Source organism: Schistocerca americana, chromosome 2 (assembly GCF_021461395.2).
Source record: "Schistocerca americana isolate TAMUIC-IGC-003095 chromosome 2, iqSchAmer2.1, whole genome shotgun sequence".
Lineage (NCBI taxonomy): Eukaryota > Metazoa > Arthropoda > Insecta > Orthoptera > Acrididae > Schistocerca > Schistocerca americana.
Genome location: NC_060120.1, coordinates 923,108,627 through 923,126,154, shown reverse-complemented (window position 1 = coordinate 923,126,154; position 17,528 = coordinate 923,108,627). Strand labels below are relative to the sequence as shown.

The 17,528-nt window shown below is 47.4% G+C and overlaps 1 protein-coding gene across 1 annotated transcript in view; it reads left to right on the top strand.

Annotated features, from left to right (window-relative positions):
- The window catches only part of LOC124596218 (UDP-glucosyltransferase 2-like), a 92,415-nt gene that overhangs the window by 30,356 nt on the left and 44,531 nt on the right, over window positions 1-17,528 (top strand). The window contains exon 2 of the mRNA XM_047135273.1: window positions 1,869-2,053. Within this exon, the coding sequence (XP_046991229.1) occupies window positions 1,877-2,053 (177 nt within the window). The 5' untranslated portion in view covers window positions 1,869-1,876. The remainder of the gene's footprint in view (window positions 1-1,868; window positions 2,054-17,528) is intronic.

The following is a 17,528-nucleotide window of genomic DNA, read 5'->3' as shown; positions in this document are numbered from 1 at the left end:
CTCAGAACTGTAGTCAGAACAATGGAAGCCCAGTACGAGTGGTAACAGTGGCGTCTAGATATATGAAAATGCAGCCTCAGCTTTAGACTCGTACTCGCTGCGTTTCTGATCTCTACTTCACAGTGTTTTGCTGAGTGTGCATGTAGATGTAGACCCGAAGCCTCTGAAAAAAGATTTAACATTAATTATTGCAAACTGAGCTTTCCCTCCTGGATTGTAAGGCCTCAGTATACGTGTACATCTATATCTGTGCTCTGTGACACTATGACGTACGAGGTGCGACAATAAAGTAATGCGACTGATTTTCTTTGCAAGATGTGGCAACCCTGCAGGCTTGCGTAAGCACTATATCTTTGACCTTGGTCTATAAGCTGCTTCTGGTCCAAGCGGCACATCGATGCAACTGCTCAGTTGTGAGTTGTGCTGTAATAAGTTAACATGTGTTTGTGTCTCTCGTCATGGAAATGGAACCGCATTATATTGCGCAACGGTATGCCATTTCTTTTTGCGCTAAATTGGGTGAAAACGCGGCAACTTAGAGTAAGCTTCAGAAGGCTTTTGGAGAGGAGGTTATGTCAAGAGCTCAAATTTTTCGTTGGCATAAAATGTTTAGTGAAGGCGGAACGAGTGTTGAAGATGAAAACTGCAGGGGACGACCATCAACCTCACGGACAGATGTCAACTTGGTCAGGGTGCGTGAACTCGTATGATCTGATCGAAGAATATCCGTAAAAATGATTGCAGAGGAACTGAACATCAATCGAGAAATGGTTCGTCTAATAATAACTGAAGATCTTCGTATGAGAAAGATTTGTACAAAAATGGTCCCCAAAAACCTCACACCGAAACAGCGAGAAACACTGAAAAATGTGGCAGCCGATCTGTAACAGCAAACGGAAATCAATCCAGAATTGTTGAGCCGTGTTATCACTGGTGATGTAAGTTGGTTTTTGCAGTACGATCCAGAGACAAAACGCCAAAGTTTGCAATGCTGCTCAAAGGGATCACCCAGACCAAGAATAGTTCACATGTCAAAGTCAAAAGTGAAATGCATGCTTGTCTGCTTCTGTGATTCCAAGGGAATTGTTCATAAAGAGCGGGTGCCTCCTGGACAAACAGTTAACCAATATTACTACAAAGAAATTTTAGAAAGACTTCGTAAAAGAGTTCTTCGTGTCCGTGCCAACATTGCAGATAATTGGATTCTGCATCATGATAATGCGCCAACCTATACTGCTCTGTCAGTACAGCAATTTTTAACCTCAAGACAAATTTCAGTACTACCACAGCCACCCTATTCAGCAGATATCGCTCCGTGCGACTTTCTTCTATTCCCAAGAGTCAAAACGGCGGGGTCAAGGGACACCATTTTCGAACAACACAAGGTGTCCAAAAAGCTGTGACGCGGCTCGTGGAGGATATTAAAGAAGATGAGTTCCAGAAATGTTACCATCAATGGCAGAAGCGCTGGAAAAAGTGTGTGCAATCAGAAGTGAACTACTTTGAAGAAGACACTAAACTTGACTAAAACGGTAAGCAACTTTTTTGTTCACATGTCTCATTACTGTACTGTCGCACCTCGTATGTCGTAGGCAGTACTTATCGTACCAAACAGTTTGATAGCTCTCTGTTCCATTCACAGATGGAGCGTAGGTAAAGTGTTTATAAGACCATGTGCCACCTGTTGTTAGCCTATTTTTTTCTATTAACCCATCTTCTCAGTAAGGTTGTGTTTGTTCAGGTTCAGAAGGTCCTCGCTTTTGCCTGTTCTTTTAAATGAATTGTAACACCTAACGTGCTCCAAGCACGATGCTCACGTCGAAATGGGTAATTCACTTGCTGCTACCAGACGACCGTGTTCATTGCAGGAGGAACCATGCTGCAAGTGGTCGCGTTTTCGCTGCTGGCGGTGGTGAGCACGTCATCAGCAGCTATGATCTTGGTGATCGCACCGTCACCGTCCTACAGCCACCAGCTGCCATTCCACATCCTGACAAAGGCTCTCCTGCAGAGGGGCCACCGAGTCACCCTCATGACGACAGACTCCATGAAGGTCAGCCAAAAGCATATTATAAGCAACTGACTGTACAATCTAAGAAAAAAAAGACGCACCACGAAAGAATTATCCGGACGGGACGGAAATCGTCATTAGATGTAATGCAGAGACAAACAAATGATTATAGCTTCAGAAAAATTGGATGATTTATTCAAAAGAAAAAGCTTCATAAACTGAGCAAGTCAATAATGCGTTGGTTCATTTCTGGCCCTTATCCAAGCAGCTATTCGCTTAGCATTGACTGATAAAATTGTAAGACGTCTTGCTGAGGGGTACCGTGCCAAATTCTGACCACTTGGGGGTTTATATCGTCAAAATTCCGAGACAAAGGGTCCTGTCCATAACGCTCCAAAGATTCGCAATTTGGAAGAGATCCGGCGACCTTGCTGGCCAAGGCAGGGTTTGGCAGGCAGGAAGACAAGCAGCAGAGGCTCTCACCGAGTGTGGGCGGGCATTATCTTGCTGAAATGTAAGACCACAATATCATCGACGTACCGCTGTGTTGTAAGGGTGCCGCGGATGACAACCAAAGGGGTCCTTCTTTAAAAAGAAATAGCGCCCCAGACCATGACTCCTGGTTGTTGGGCCCTATGGTGGACGACAGTGAAGTTGGCTTCCCACCGCCGTGTGGGGCGTCTTTGGCCTGGAATCTCATTGGCTGGAGTAGACTTGTCATCAGAGATGAGTCCCGCTTGGAGCTGAGCCCCGGTGACCAGCTTAGACGTTTCTGGAGACATCCTGAACAGCGGCGGGATACCAACCTGACTGTCGCCCCCCCCCCCCCCCCCATACAGCCCGAAAACCAGGACTGATGGTCTGGGGTGCTATTTCTTTTCGTAGCTTCTCTGCCAGTCCTTTTGCCAAGGTATGCAGGTGGTAAAAGTTGTACGCTTCGGGGAATTGCTCTTTTCACAGGTGCTTGAATCAAAAAATGGTTCAAATGGCTCTGAGCACTATGGGACTTAACATCTGAGGACATCAGTCCCCTAGAACTTAGAACTACTTAAACCTATCGAACCCTAGGACATCACATACACCCATGCCCGAGGCAGGATTCGAACCTGCGACCGTAGCGCTCGCGCGGTTCCAGACTGAAGCGCCTAGAACCGGCTGACGCATGAATCTCTACTAACCTCTCCTTATGGTCATTTTCGCGTGCTCCTTTGTATCGAGAGTGCAACAGCCTCTGCTGCCTCAGCATTTTGCCGGCCGGAGTGGCCGAGCGGTTCTAGGCGCTTCAGTCTGGAACCGCGAGATCGCTGCGGTTGCAGGTTCGAATCCTGCCTCGGGCATGGATGTGTGTGATGTCCTTAGGTTAGTTAGGTTTAAGTAGTTCTAAGTTCTAGGGGACTGATGACCTTAGATGTTAAGTCCCATAGTGCTCAGAGCCATTTGAACCATTTTGGACTTCAGCATTTTCCGAATGATAGGTCTTTTCTGTCCTTCATTCACTAACTGGGCAGATAATCCTCCAGACCACGAGTTACGATCCGCTTAAACTTCACCCATAATTCCTCTACGCCCATCTTACTGGAAATAAGTGATGTCAATTAACTTTCTAAGTCACTTACTAACAATGCTTATCTCCTCTATCTATGAGAAATACTCTCCTAGCCTTTTTGACTGTTTTATTAACTTTCGTAGCCACAGTTGCTATCATAACACGATGATCACTGGCCCTCATTTCTACTCCTACATCGTTAAGTAGTGTGTAAGCTTAGGGACTGATGACCTTAGCAGTTAAGTCCCATAAGATTTCACACACATTTGAACATTTTTACTCCTACATCCATAAGGTCCTGTGTGTTTTTTAGCCAGGAGGTCTAAGATGTTTCGATTGCATGTCGGCTGTTATATTGGCTGCTCAGGACAGTTTCCAGAAGACGTGTTAAAAAGTGCACCGCACGACTATCTGTGTGCACCCCCTGCAGTGAATCCATAGACATCCCTGTCAATATTCGGTAGGAGATTCTGCTCATACTAGGCTTGTCTGCTCTCTTCTTCAGTATATCCATCCAGTGTGGGACCTGCATCAGAAAGGACTGAAGGAGAACATCTAAAAGGTGAAAAGGAGGGCAGCTCGTTTTGTATTATCGCGAAATATGGGAGAGAGGGCCACGGATTTGATACACGAATTGGAGTGGCTACAATTAAAACAAAGACTTTTTCATTGTGACAGAATATTCTCACGAAATTCACTTTCGCCTTAGAGCTTTGAAAATGTTATGTCAGCGTCCAGTTATAAAGAGAGAAATTATCATCATAATGAAATAAGGGCAATCAGAGTCGCACGGAAAGATTTAAGTGCTCATGTTTCCCCCGCATTGTTCTGCCAAGCAGTTCATTGTGGTTTGCAGAGTCATCATGTCATTAATTGTAAATAAAACGTCAGTGATTTTTGGATGTAATGATGCACACTCAAGCAAATAAACTACTGCACATCACCTGATAAGGAAGGGCTGAAGACAAGTTGTTTCTTAATGGGTCTTAAATTATTGTGTTGTAAATTTTTGTTGCGGTACGTTTTGCAGAAAAATACCTCTGACGTAGCGGTTGCAGTTCACATACGTACTAATCGATACCAAACTGATTTCACAATGATAGCGTTTAACAAGAACACAGCAATCATTAATGCACAATTCGTAGCGGGGCTCGATTGGAAACACTACATTTTCGTTACTTAGCACCTAGGAACGTGGTTGACCGAAGGAAGTATGATTTCTAGACATTAAAAACTGAGGAATGGTGAGTATTCCAGCACTTCTGCACGAATCGTGGATCAGATTCTGTAACCTCAAGCGAAACCCATGTACAAAGCTGTGATAACGTTACAGCTACGTGAAGATGAAAACGATCATCAGATGCTATAGTTTTACTGGGTACTTCAGAACTGACTTACTTCAGCGTGGTGTCCTACTCTGCAACTTAGTCCCACACATGTTTCACTGCTCTAACAACTCGAATTATACATCCTACATGCCATACTATGACAAATTCACTTTCCCAAGACCAATCTCGACACTGTTGCAGCTCACAAGCATGTTTTTTGGTACTGATGCGGCATTCTGTTTACACATTTTCACTTCTTTCGACCCGTCTGTGTGAATGAGCCTTGCATTATATTAAACTTTCAGGTTACTCTGGGCTACATATATGCCATCTCACTAAAGTGTTAATCAGTTACTGCTGGCATATATATATATATATATATATATATATATATATATATATATATATATATATATATACTAGTTCACCACGTCAGCATAAGAAAACTAATTATAACGTAACTCCAGTAATTCTACACTAGGAAAATAAAAGCAATGTGTGTGACCGAATAACAGAAAATATAGCGTTTACTTTGTTATAGTTTCATACGGTTCAATGGCCTGGTACATGTGTTTCAAGTAGACGCCATTTCGGCAACTTGCATGTCTGTAACCTACTCCAGCTACCCAACTTTGGAAAGATGACCTCCAGTTCATCGTGGAATCAGAACCTTGTGTTTTTTTCTGCTGACTCTTCACGTCGTTGAGAGGTGAAACTTAGGTTAAAACGCAGAGTGAAAACTCTGTGGTCCGACTGTGATTCTATCCCGCGACCTGTCGAATTACAGGTACGTGCTATGCGACCAGACAACCATGCCCCACTGCTTTCTCTGTTGCTGTGTTGTTAAGATCATCCCAATAAATTATCTGTGGTATAATCTATTTTTTTCGCTGTATAGTATGCATGTTACTTTCACATTGTGGAAGACGTGTGTAAGGGTCAGACAGTTGAAGTATCAAGTCTAATTTTAAGGTATAAGTACGTGCTGTTCTTCATTTGGTTGCATTGTGAAGCCTTCGTACTTCGTTACTGAATATTTTTGGAGTTAGATCGCTGAGAGCAGAACCTCGCAAATTGTTAACAACTCATTTTGGCCATTTTCAAGACTACTCAGTAAGTAATGTCAAGCTAAAAAAAAGGTAAACACTGCTGGCATGTTTTACTTTTGAATTTGATTGAGACCATTGTGCAGTTGAAGCTACGAGAAGGATTTGACAAATTCCATTTGTCATATGTATGGGAGGGATGTATTTCTTGGGAAGACTGCACATACATGAATTTCTCGTTTCTAAGGAGAAAAACTCGACTTGTGTGATTAACACCTCTTTTGGTGAAAACTCTAGAATCGGCTTGTTCACAATAATCGTCGCCAAACAAAATGGGAAATGACAACTTATTTCACTACTGGCCATTAACATTACTACACCAAGAACAAATGCAGATGAGAAACCGGTATTCATTGGACAAATATATTATACTAGAACTGACATGTGATTGCATTTTCACGCAATTTGGGTGCATAGATCCTGAGAAATCAGTACCCAGAACAGCCACCTCTGGCCGTAATAACGGCCTTGATACGCCTGGGCATTGAGTCAAAAGGAACTTGGATGGCGTGTACAGGTACAGCTGCCCATGCAGCTTCAACACGATACCACAGTTCATCAAGAGTAGTGACTGGCGTATTGTGACGAGTCAGTTGCTCGGCCACTATTGACATGAGGCTTTCAATTGGTGAGAGATCTGGAGAATGTTCTGGCCAGGGCAGCAGTCGAACATTTTCTGTATCCGGAAAGGCCCCTACAGGACCTGCAACATGCGGTCGTGCATTATCCTGCTGAAATGTAGGGTTTCGCAGGGATCTAATGAAGGGTAGAGCCACGGGTCATAACACATCTGAAATGTAACGTCCACTGTTCAAAGTGTCGTCAACGCGAATAAGAGGCGACCGAGACGTTAATCAATGGCACCCCATACCATCACTACGGGTAATACGCCAGTATGGCTTGACGAATACACGCTTCCAATGTGCGTTCACCGAGATCTCGCCAAGAACGGATGCGACCATCATGATGCTGTAAACAGAACCTGGATTCATCCGAAAAAATGATGTTTTGCCATTCGTGCACCCAGGTTCGTCGTTGAGTACACCATCGCAGGCGCTCCTGTCTATGATGCAGCGTCAAGGGTAACCTCAGCCATGGTCTCCGAGCTGATGGTCCATGCTGCCGCAAACGTCGTCGAACTGTTCGTGCAGATGGTTGTTGTCTTGCAAACGGCCCCATCTGTGGACTCAGGGATCGAGACGTGGCTGCACGATCCGTCACAGCCATGCGGATAAGATGCCTGTCATCTCGACTGCTAGTGATACGAGGCCGTTGGGATCCAGTAAGCGTTCCGTATTACCCTTCTGAACCCACCGTTTCCATATTCTGGTAACAGTCATTGGATCTCGACCATGGGATCCAGCACGGCGTTCCGTATTATCCTTCTGAACCCACCGATTCCATATTCTGGTAACAGTCATTGTATCTCGACCAACGCGACCAGCAATGTCGCGATACGATAAACCGCAATCGCGATAGGCTAGAATCCGACCTTTGTCAAAGTCGGAAACGTGATGGTACGCATTTTTCCTCCTTACACGAGGCATCACAACAACGTTTCACCAGGCAACGCCGGTCAACTGCTGTTTGTGCATGAGAAATCGGTTGGTAATTTTCCTCATGTCAGCACGTAGAAGGTGTCACCACCGGCGCCAGCCTTGTGTGAATGCTCTGAAAAGCTAATCATTTGCATATCACAGCATCTTCTTCCTGTCGGTTAAATTTCGCGTCTGTGTCACGTCATCTTCGTGATGTAGCAATTTTAATGGCCAGTAGTGTACTTTACTCTCTATTACTCCTATCTGAACACGAGCTAAGAGTCGTCTTCCTATTAGTACTCTCGAAATCTGCGACCCAAATGGGGGCCGACCACCGATGGACAGCGTTGACAAGGGTAGCTGAACTCTGTCTTGCAGGTGTGAGGGGGGGGTGGGGGTGGGGGGCAGGAAACTGGGTGGCATGAGGAGCCGGGGGCCGCAACTGGGACTGACACCGAGCTCTCGGTCGCTCCTCGACATGTGCCCTGCGCTCGGAGGGGAACGTCGGTCGGAAAACCCCAGAACAGGCACCCACCCTCTTCCTGTGCTACAGTCTGGAACCGCACGACCGCTACGGTCGCAGGTTCGAATCCTGCCTCGGGCATGGCTGTGTGTGATGTCCTTAGGTTAGTTAGGTTTAAGTAGTTCTAAGTTCTAGGGGACTTATCACCACAGCAGTTGAGTCCCATAGTGCTCAGAGCCATTTGAACCATTTGAACCTCTTCCTGTGCCAGTCCGACGAAAAACAGAGAGGGTGATCTACATCTACATCTACATCCATACTCCGCAAGCCACCTAACGGTGTGTGGCGGAGGGTACTTTGAGCACTTCTATCGGTTCTCCCTTCTATTCCAGTCTCGTACTGTTTGCGGAAAGAAAGATTGTCGGTACGCCTCTGTGTGGCCTCTAATCTCTCTGATCTTATCCTCATGGTCTCTTCGCGAGATATACTGCTTGACTCCTGGCTGAAGGTATGTTCTCGAGACTTCAACAAAAGCGTGTACCGAGCTACTGAGCGTCTCTGCTGCAGAGTCTTCCACTGGAGTTTATCTATCATCTCCGTAACGCTTTCGCGATTACTAAATGATCCTGTAACGAAGCGCGCTGCACTCCGTTGGATCTTCTCTACCCTATCTGGTACGGATCCCACACTGGTGAGCAGTATTCAAGCAGTGGGCGAACACGCGTACTGTAACCTACTTCCTTTGTTTTCGGATTGCATTTCCTTAGGATTCTTCCAATGAATCACAGTCTGGCATCTGCTTTACCGACGATCAACTTTATATGATCATTCCATTTTAAATCACTCCTAATGCCTACTCCCAGACAATTTATGGAAGTAACCGCTTCCAGTTGCCGACCTGCAATATTGTAGCTAAATGATAAAGGATATTTCCTTCTATGTATTCGCAGCACATTACACTTGTCTACATTGAGATTCAGTTGCCATTCCCTGCACCATGCGTCAATTCGTTGCAGATCCTCCTGCATTTCAATACAGTTTTCCATTGTTTCAACCTCTCGATATACTACAGCATCATCCGCAAAAAGCCTCAGTGAACTACGATGTTATCCACAAGGTCATTTATGTATATCGTGAATAACAACGGTCCTACAGCACTCCACTGCGGCACACCTGAAATCACTCTTACTTCGGAATACTTCTCTCCATTGAGAATGACATGTTGTGTTCTGTTATCTAGGAACACTTGAATCCAATCAGACAATTGGTCTGATAGTCCATACGCTCTCACTTTGTTCATTAAACGACTGTGGGGAACTGTATCGAACGCCTTGCGGAAGTCTAGAAACACGGCATCTACCTGGAAACCCGTGTCTATGGCCGTTTGAGACTCGTGGACGAATAGCGCGAGCTGCGTTTCAAACGATCGTCTTTTTCGAAACCCATGCTGATTCCTACAGAGTAGATTTATTGTCTCCATAAAAGTCATTATACTCGAGCATAATGACGACGACGGCTACAATGACGATGATGACGGCGCCCGTACCACTGAGGGCGGCGGGACGAGCACCGCGAAGTTTAGCTGCAGCGGCAGCGAAGGCAATGCGTCCAGCTCCACCGGTTCCACTGGCGGTGCCGAATAAGTACCCGGAGGTGGCTGCACCAGCCTCACGATACCGGTAGGATGCGAATCAGGGGGTCAGAAAATCTGTAGAAGAATCTCGCAGTCGACAAGCACGAATCTGGTTTTGATGGCGGCGCAGCAACCCAGCAGGACCTTGAATTAAATACACTCCTGGAAATGGAAAAAAGAACACATTGACACCGGTGTGTCAGACCCACCATACTTGCTCCGGACACTGCGAGAGGGCTGTACAAGCAATGATCACACGCACGGCACAGCGGACACACCAGGAACCGCGGTGTTGGCCGTCGAATGGCGCTAGCTGCGCAGCATTTGTGCACCGCCGCCGTCAGTGTCAGCCAGTTTGCCGTGGCATACGGAGCTCCATCGCAGTCTTTAACACTGGTAGCATGCCGCGACAGCGTGGACGTGAACCGTATGTGCAGTTGACGGACTTTGAGCGAGGGCGTATAGTGGGCATGCGGGAGGCCGGGTGGACGTACCGCCGAATTGCTCAACACGTGGGGCGTGAGGTCTCCACAGTACATCGATGTTGTCGCCAGTGGTCGGCGGAAGGTGCACGTGCCCGTCGACCTGGGACCGGACCGCAGCGACGCACGGATGCACGCCAAGACCGTAGGATCCTACGCAGTGCCGTAGGGGACCGCACCGCCACTTCCCAGCAAATTAGGGACACTGTTGCTCCTGGGGTATCGGCGAGGACCATTCGCAACCGTCTCCATGAAGCTGGGCTACGGTCCCGCACACCGTTAGGCCGTCTTCCGCTCACGCCCCAACATCGTGCAGCCCGCCTCCAGGGGTGTCGCGACAGGCGTGAATGGAGGGACGAATGGAGACGTGTCGTCTTCAGCGATGAGAGTCGCTTCTGCCTTGGAGCCAATGATGGTCGTATGCGTGTTTGGCGCCGTGCAGGTGAGCGCCACAATCAGGACTGCATACGACCGAGGCACACAGGGCCAACACCCGGCATCATGGTGTGGGGAGCGATCTCCTACACTGGCCGTACACCACCGGTGATCGTCAAGGGGACACTGAATAGTGCACGGTACATCCAAACCGTCATCGAACCCATCGTTCTACCATTCCTAGACCGGCAAGGGAACTTGCTGTTCCAACAGGACAATGCACGTCCGCATGTATCCCGTGCCACCCAACGTGCTCTAGAAGGTGTAAGTCAACTACCCTGGCCAGCAAGATCTCCGGATCTGTCCCCCATTGAGCATGTTTGGGACTGGATGAAGCGTTGTCTCACGCGGTCTGCACGTCCAGCACGAACGCTGGTCCAACTGAGGCGCCAGGTGGAAATGGCATGGCAAGCCGTTCCACAGGACTACATCCAGCATCTCTACGATCGTCTCCATGGGAGAATAGCAGCCTGCATTGCTGCGAAAGGTGGATATACACTGTACTAGTGCCGACATTGTGCATGCTCTGTTGCCTGTGTCTATGTGCCTGTGGTTCTGTCAGTGTGATCATGTGATGTATCTGACCCCAGGAATGTGTCAATAAAGTTTCCCCTTCCTGGGACAATGAATTCACGGTGTTCTTATTTCAATTTCCAGGAGTGTACATGTTGGCGCCCAAATTTCGATGAAACGTTCCTGTCCCCCAGCGCCTTGTGCGACAAAAACTCTGAAAAGAATAGAATCACTAGGCGCAAAGCGATACTTGTGGAGCGTGGGAGGCGCTATGCGCTGCGTTAAGTGCAGCAGCTGGAGCAGTGTGCAGTGGTGCCGGACATGTAGAAGCCCCACCGGCGACGGACCGTCACTGGGCTGTGAAAAGTACGTTTCGAGGAAGACCATCAGCGCTTGCTCCCACGTGTGTGAGGCACATAGTTTGTTCACCTGTTGCTTGAGCGCACGCACAATTCGTTCAGCTTCTCCGTTCCACTGATAATGAAACGGAGCAATGATAAGGTGAATGGTACCACTGAGTGTAGAAAACTGTTCAAAGTCCTGAGCCGTAAAATGTGGTACGTTGACTGGAACCAGTAGTTCCAAGCAAAACTTATGTGGCGAAGTTCGAATGGGCACTACAAACGCCGCGCAGGATTAGCCGAGCGGGCTAGGGCGCTGCAGTCATCGACCGCGCGGCTGGTCCCGGCGGAGGTTGGAGTCCTCCCTCGGGCATGGGTGTGTGTGTTTGTCCTTAGGATAATTTAAGTTAATTAGTGTGTAAGCTTAGGGACTGATGACCTTAGCAGTTAAGTCCCATAAGATTTCACACACATTTGAACTTTTTTTTTTGCACTGCAAACGGATATTTGTTACCGAATAACCAAAGTGTGTTGCAAAAGGGACCAGCAAAGTCACTCGCTGCCACGGAGGTTGTGACATTGGCCAAGCTGAAAGCGTTTGCGGTGGGGCCGATGGATTCCAGCACAAGTGCGACACTGCGACGTCATGTTTTCAATGTGAGTGTCCCGGCCAAGTACAGTGGTGACGCGCTGCCTGTTTTGTGCGCATTATTTCCCAATGTCCTTGGTGGAGCAATCGCAACACATCTTTTTGCATCATTTTACTAATAGGCACATGCGATTGTCCAGAAACATTTTGGAATGAAATCACACCATGCTGGCGGAGCGGCTATGCCGACGAGCAAGATATCCGCGCAGATAAGAATTCTGAATGTTTTTCACTGGAGGAGATCAAGCAGTACGGATGCAGTGCAACAAATGGTTCGTCAGGGTCTGCTTCTGTGGCCTGCACAGTTTTCGTATAGTTCAGTGGAAAAGTCTGTAACAGATTAGTGTCCTGCGCAATGATCTGATAACAAGATGCAGCAGTAGCATCGAATTCAGAATCAAGCCAACAAGAAGGCAAGGAAGGGCGTCAGCATTTGCGTGTTTTGAGGTGGCCGGTATAATATACCAAATGGTTCAAATGGCTCTGAGCACTATGGGACTTAACTGCTGTGGTCACCAGTCCCATAGAACTTAGAACTACCTAAACCTAACTAACCTAACGACGTCACACACATCCATGCCCGAGGCAGGATTCGATCCTGCGACCGTAGCGGTCGTGCGGTTCCAGACTGTAGCGCCTAGAACCGCACGGCCACTCCGGCCGGCTGTAATATATCATACCGATACTGTTGCAACAACAACGCCCAATGTTGCAGTTTATGATCCGTGCATGATGAACGGACTTGTACGGATCAGACAAAGGCTGAAATAGCTCATGGCGCGTCAGTAGGTACAACTTCCGACCAAACAGATAATGGTGAAACTTTGTCTCGCCGCATGTAATAGCGAGCACTGCCTTCTCTATTCAGGAATAATTACACTGAGTCTTGATCAGTAACGTTCTGTGAACGAATTCTGTGCAAGAGCACAGTTCCAATTCTGTACGAAGAACCATACACTGCCAAAACCATTCGGTTTGCGGTATCGAAATGAACAGGGCATCTCTCGCTCAAGAAGGCATTTTTAAGTTTCTGGAATACATTCTGACATTCTTTGATCCAAACAAAGGCACATTCTTCCAGCGCAGACGATGCAACGGAGCCGGGATCTGGACTGCGTTGGGTATAAACCGGATATAATATGTCAACTTCCGAAGAACTGACTGAAATTCTGTCACGTTCGGAGGAGCAGGGAGGTCCCGGATGCCCAGCATATTTGAGGAAATGGGGTTAACATGACCTACGTACTGAATTTCAGTCTGAGAAAGGCGGTATTTCAAATCAGCAGCTGAAAGCAGTTGAAAAAGCGTACGAAGGGTATTGATATGTTGCTCCGATTCATGTCCTGACACCAAAATATCGTCCAAGTAACTTGAACAGAGTGAAATACTTGCAATAAGTTGTTCTAAGTAGCGTTGAAATATGGCAGGCGCGGAAGTGCTGAAAGAGGGTAAGGTCAAAAATTTGACCATCGCTAACTGTGTGTTGACCACAAACACTTTCTGAGATTCCTCGCCGGCCGTGGTGGCCGAGCGGTTCCAGGCGCTTCAGTCTTGAACCTCGCGACCGCTATCGGTCGCAGGTTCGAATCCTGTCTCGGGCATGGATGTGTGTGATGTCCTTAGGTTAGTTAGGTTTAAGTAGTTCTATGTTCTAGGGGACTGATAATCGCAGATGTTAAGTCCCATAGTGCTCAGAGCCATTTGAACCATTTTTTGAGATTCCTCGTCTAGCGGAATTTGTAAATACGCAACGCGTAAATCAAATTTTGAAAAATAGCGGCCTGCACCCAGCCTGTCCATTACAGGGCTAGGCAACAAAAGGTATCAATCATTGTTTGTGTATCCGCATTGGATTTAAAGTAACACAAATACGAAGTCTTCCAAAAGGCTTTGGTAAGATTAATAAGGGAGAAGCCCATTGATTATCCTAGGAAGGAGCAATAACACCATTGTCTTGACATTCTCTAAGGTCATTTTCAGTTTTCTCTCGAAGAGCATGAACTACGGGACACGCCCGAAAAAACCTGATTGTCCTTCACTGTAACGATCGCCACAAAATTACACACATCAAAAAAAGTTTTGCAACACCCCAGTTCCAAAAACTCCTGAAGATAGACCTTGACTGTGGATACTGTACCACAGACACAGTCCCTTTCACTGTTTAGAGATGTCACTACACCCGCCCAAAGTTGTAAACAACCATGCATGAGCAGCGTCTATTAGACGGCGGGGTCTGACAGCCGATCAGTTCCAGTCATTCCACCAGGATGGAGATACACGGCTCGTGGTGTCTGTAGTTCAGCCATGCCTAGACTGTCAATTCCGAGGTTCGATCGCGTCCGCATTGCTTCTTTGTGCCAGGAGGAGCTCTCAACAAGAAAAGTGTACAGGTGTCTCGGAGTTAATCAAAGCGATGTTGTTCGGACATTGAGGAGACGCAGAGAGACAGGAACTGTTGATGACATACCTCGCTCTGGCCGCCCAAGGGCTTCTGCTACACTGGATGACGGATGCCTACGGATTATGGCTCGGAGGGTCCCCGATAGCAACGCCAACATATTGTATAATGCTTTTCGTGAAGCGACAGGACGTCGTATTACGACTCAAACTGTGCGCAATAGACTGCATGATGCGCAACTTCACTCCCGACGTCTATGGCGAGGTCTATCTTTGCAATCACGACACCATGCAGCGCGGCACAGATGGGCTGAACAACATGCCGGAAGGACCGCTCAGAACTGGCATCACGTTCTCTTCACCCATTAGTGTCCCATATGCCTTCAACAAGACAATCGTCGGAGATGTGTTTGGAGGCAACCCAGTCAGGCTGAACGCCTTAGACACACTGTTCAGCGAGTGCAGGAAGGTGGAGGTTCCCTGCTGTTTTGGGGTGGCATTTTCTAGGGCCGACATACACCGCTGATCTTCATGGAAGGCGCTGTAACGGCTGTACGATACGTGAATGCCATCTCCCGACCGATAGTGCAACCATATCGGCAGCCAATTGGCGAGGCATTCGTCTTCATGGACGACAATTCGCACCTCCATCGTGCACATCTTCTGAATGACTTCCTTCAGGATAACGATGTCACTCGACTAGAGTGGCCAGTATGTTCTCCTGACATGAACCCTATCGAACACGCCTGGGATAGTTTGAAAAGAGCTTTTTATGGACGACGTGACCCACCAACCACTCTGAGGAATCTACGCCGAATCGCTATTGAGGATTGGGACAACCTGGACCAACAGCGCATTGATGAACTTGTGGATAGTATGCCAGGACGAATGCAGGCATGCATCAATGCAAGAAGACGTGGTGCTGGGTCTTAGGAGTACCGGTGTGTACAGCAGTTTGGACCACCACCTCTGAAGCTCTCGCTGTATGGTGGTACAACATGCAATGTGTGGTTTTCATGAGCAATAAAAAGGGTGGAAATGATGTTTATGTTTATCTCTGTTCCAATTTTCTGTACAGGTTCCGGAACTCTCGGAACCAAGGTGATGCAAGACATTTTTTGATGTGCGTATTTGCTCTGTCAAGCCCTTCAGAAAATAAATCAGGAAACTTCTCAGTCAAATGAGAAGAGTGTCTTTTCGATTGAAAGCAGAAACAGAAAGAACAGTGTCCTGAATCAACAACAACAATCTAGCCGAAAAATATTTTCACAGCGTCGCAAAAGCAAAATGGTAACTGTCACTGTTCTGGTGCGAGACTGGAACGTGGCAGGCATACTACGTATACCAACCACTGGAATGTTCTGACCACTATACGCAGTAAGCTGCATACAAGATTTTGTCAACTGTGCCGAGCCCACCTGCTCGTAAGTGGCACGATTAAGCAATGTAACGGAAGTGCCAGTGTCTAATTGAAGTCGCACATATCGCCCGGCAGTGACTAAGCTCACAAACAGTTTGTTTGACTGTCGTTGCTCAGAACTTGGGGGGAAGAGGGCACTTCCTTAATGTGTTACTACCAGTACGGGTACCCAGTTTAGAAAAAAAACTATATTCACTAAATTACAAGGTACTCGGTGTTTTTCTGTTGCAAGCACACAGACTGTACATAACCTGGCTTTCTACAAGGAAAGCAAGTCGCATTCCAGGAAGGGCAATTTTTTTCTATGCATGGAAAAGCAGTGAGGATACGATTTCACAGCAGACACACACGGTGACACTTGTTTACTTTGGCCACAGTGTGGTGGCCTATTTGTAGGCTGTGGTCAGTCACAAAGTCGTATCTGTTTGTTGCTTTGCGTTACACTGCCGATGGGTGCTGCCTAAAGGTTTTCCACGGCCCTATCACATGAATCCTGATGGTAAATAGTTGTGTCAAAGTAGGATCAGAATGTTTAAGAATTTGGTCACGAATCCTACTGTGTGGTAAAGTGTACGTAATTGCATCATGATTCATTATGGCAGTGTAGTACTCAAACGGCTCTGAGCACTATGGGACTCAACTTCTGAGGTCATTAGTCTCCTAGAACTTAGAACTAGTTAAACCTAACTAACCTAAGGACATCACACACATCCATGCCCGAGGCAGGATTCGAACCTGCGACCGTAGCGGTCTCGCGGTTCCAGACTGCAGCGCCCAGAACCGCGCGGCCACTTCGGCCGGCAGTGTAGTACTGTCCACAGGTACATTGAAAATGACACTATCGTGTCAAACCTTTAAGTTCGGTGACCCACTGACGGCATGTCTGTTCTTTCTCCTTAGTCGAAAATACTTGTAACAAGCTGCAACCACCTGTACCTGATCCTCAGAATACTTAGAGAGGGCGGAAACTAACTCTTCAAAAACTAGCAACTCCGGCCTACTAGTGCGGATAAATTCTGAGCGAGGCGATTGTCTCCTGTACTGGCCACGGTAAGAGACAAGAAAGTTCCACAGTACCTTGCATTTGATGTGTAGCAAGCGTTGAAATTTGCTTAGTACTCATTCCATTACTCTTGTTTGTATGCGATCTGAGATTTTCCCGGCGTGTTTCCAATTTGAATAGTTCTCGGGTGTCCGACAGGGTAGCGTCGTAATTTCTCCACAATATTTCGGCAGACGTACACGCTGCCATCTTCAGGTGGTTCCTGACGAATGCTGTGCTGTTCCTCTCGGCACCCTATATATACTAGCCGTTACACCCCCCCCCCCCCCCTCCCGTTCCTCTCCTGGTGTCTTCGGTGCGGCAGGCGCGGCGGCTACTGGAGGTGGCGGGGGAGGAGGCGCCTGGGTCTGAACTGGGGTCTGCAGTCTCTCTGCTGCCGCCGTCGAGGGCGGTCCTCGATCTCTGGGACCGCATCTTTCTCTCCAGGCTGAGAGCAGGGTTCCAAGCCTGACTAAGTTGAAGGCCGCTGACTTTATTGGGTTGGGTTGTTTGGGGGAAGAGACCAAACTGCGACGTCATAGGTCTCATCGGATTAGGCAAGGACGGGGAAGGAAGTCGGCCGTGCCCTTTCAAAGGAACCATCCCGGCGTTTGCCTGGATCGA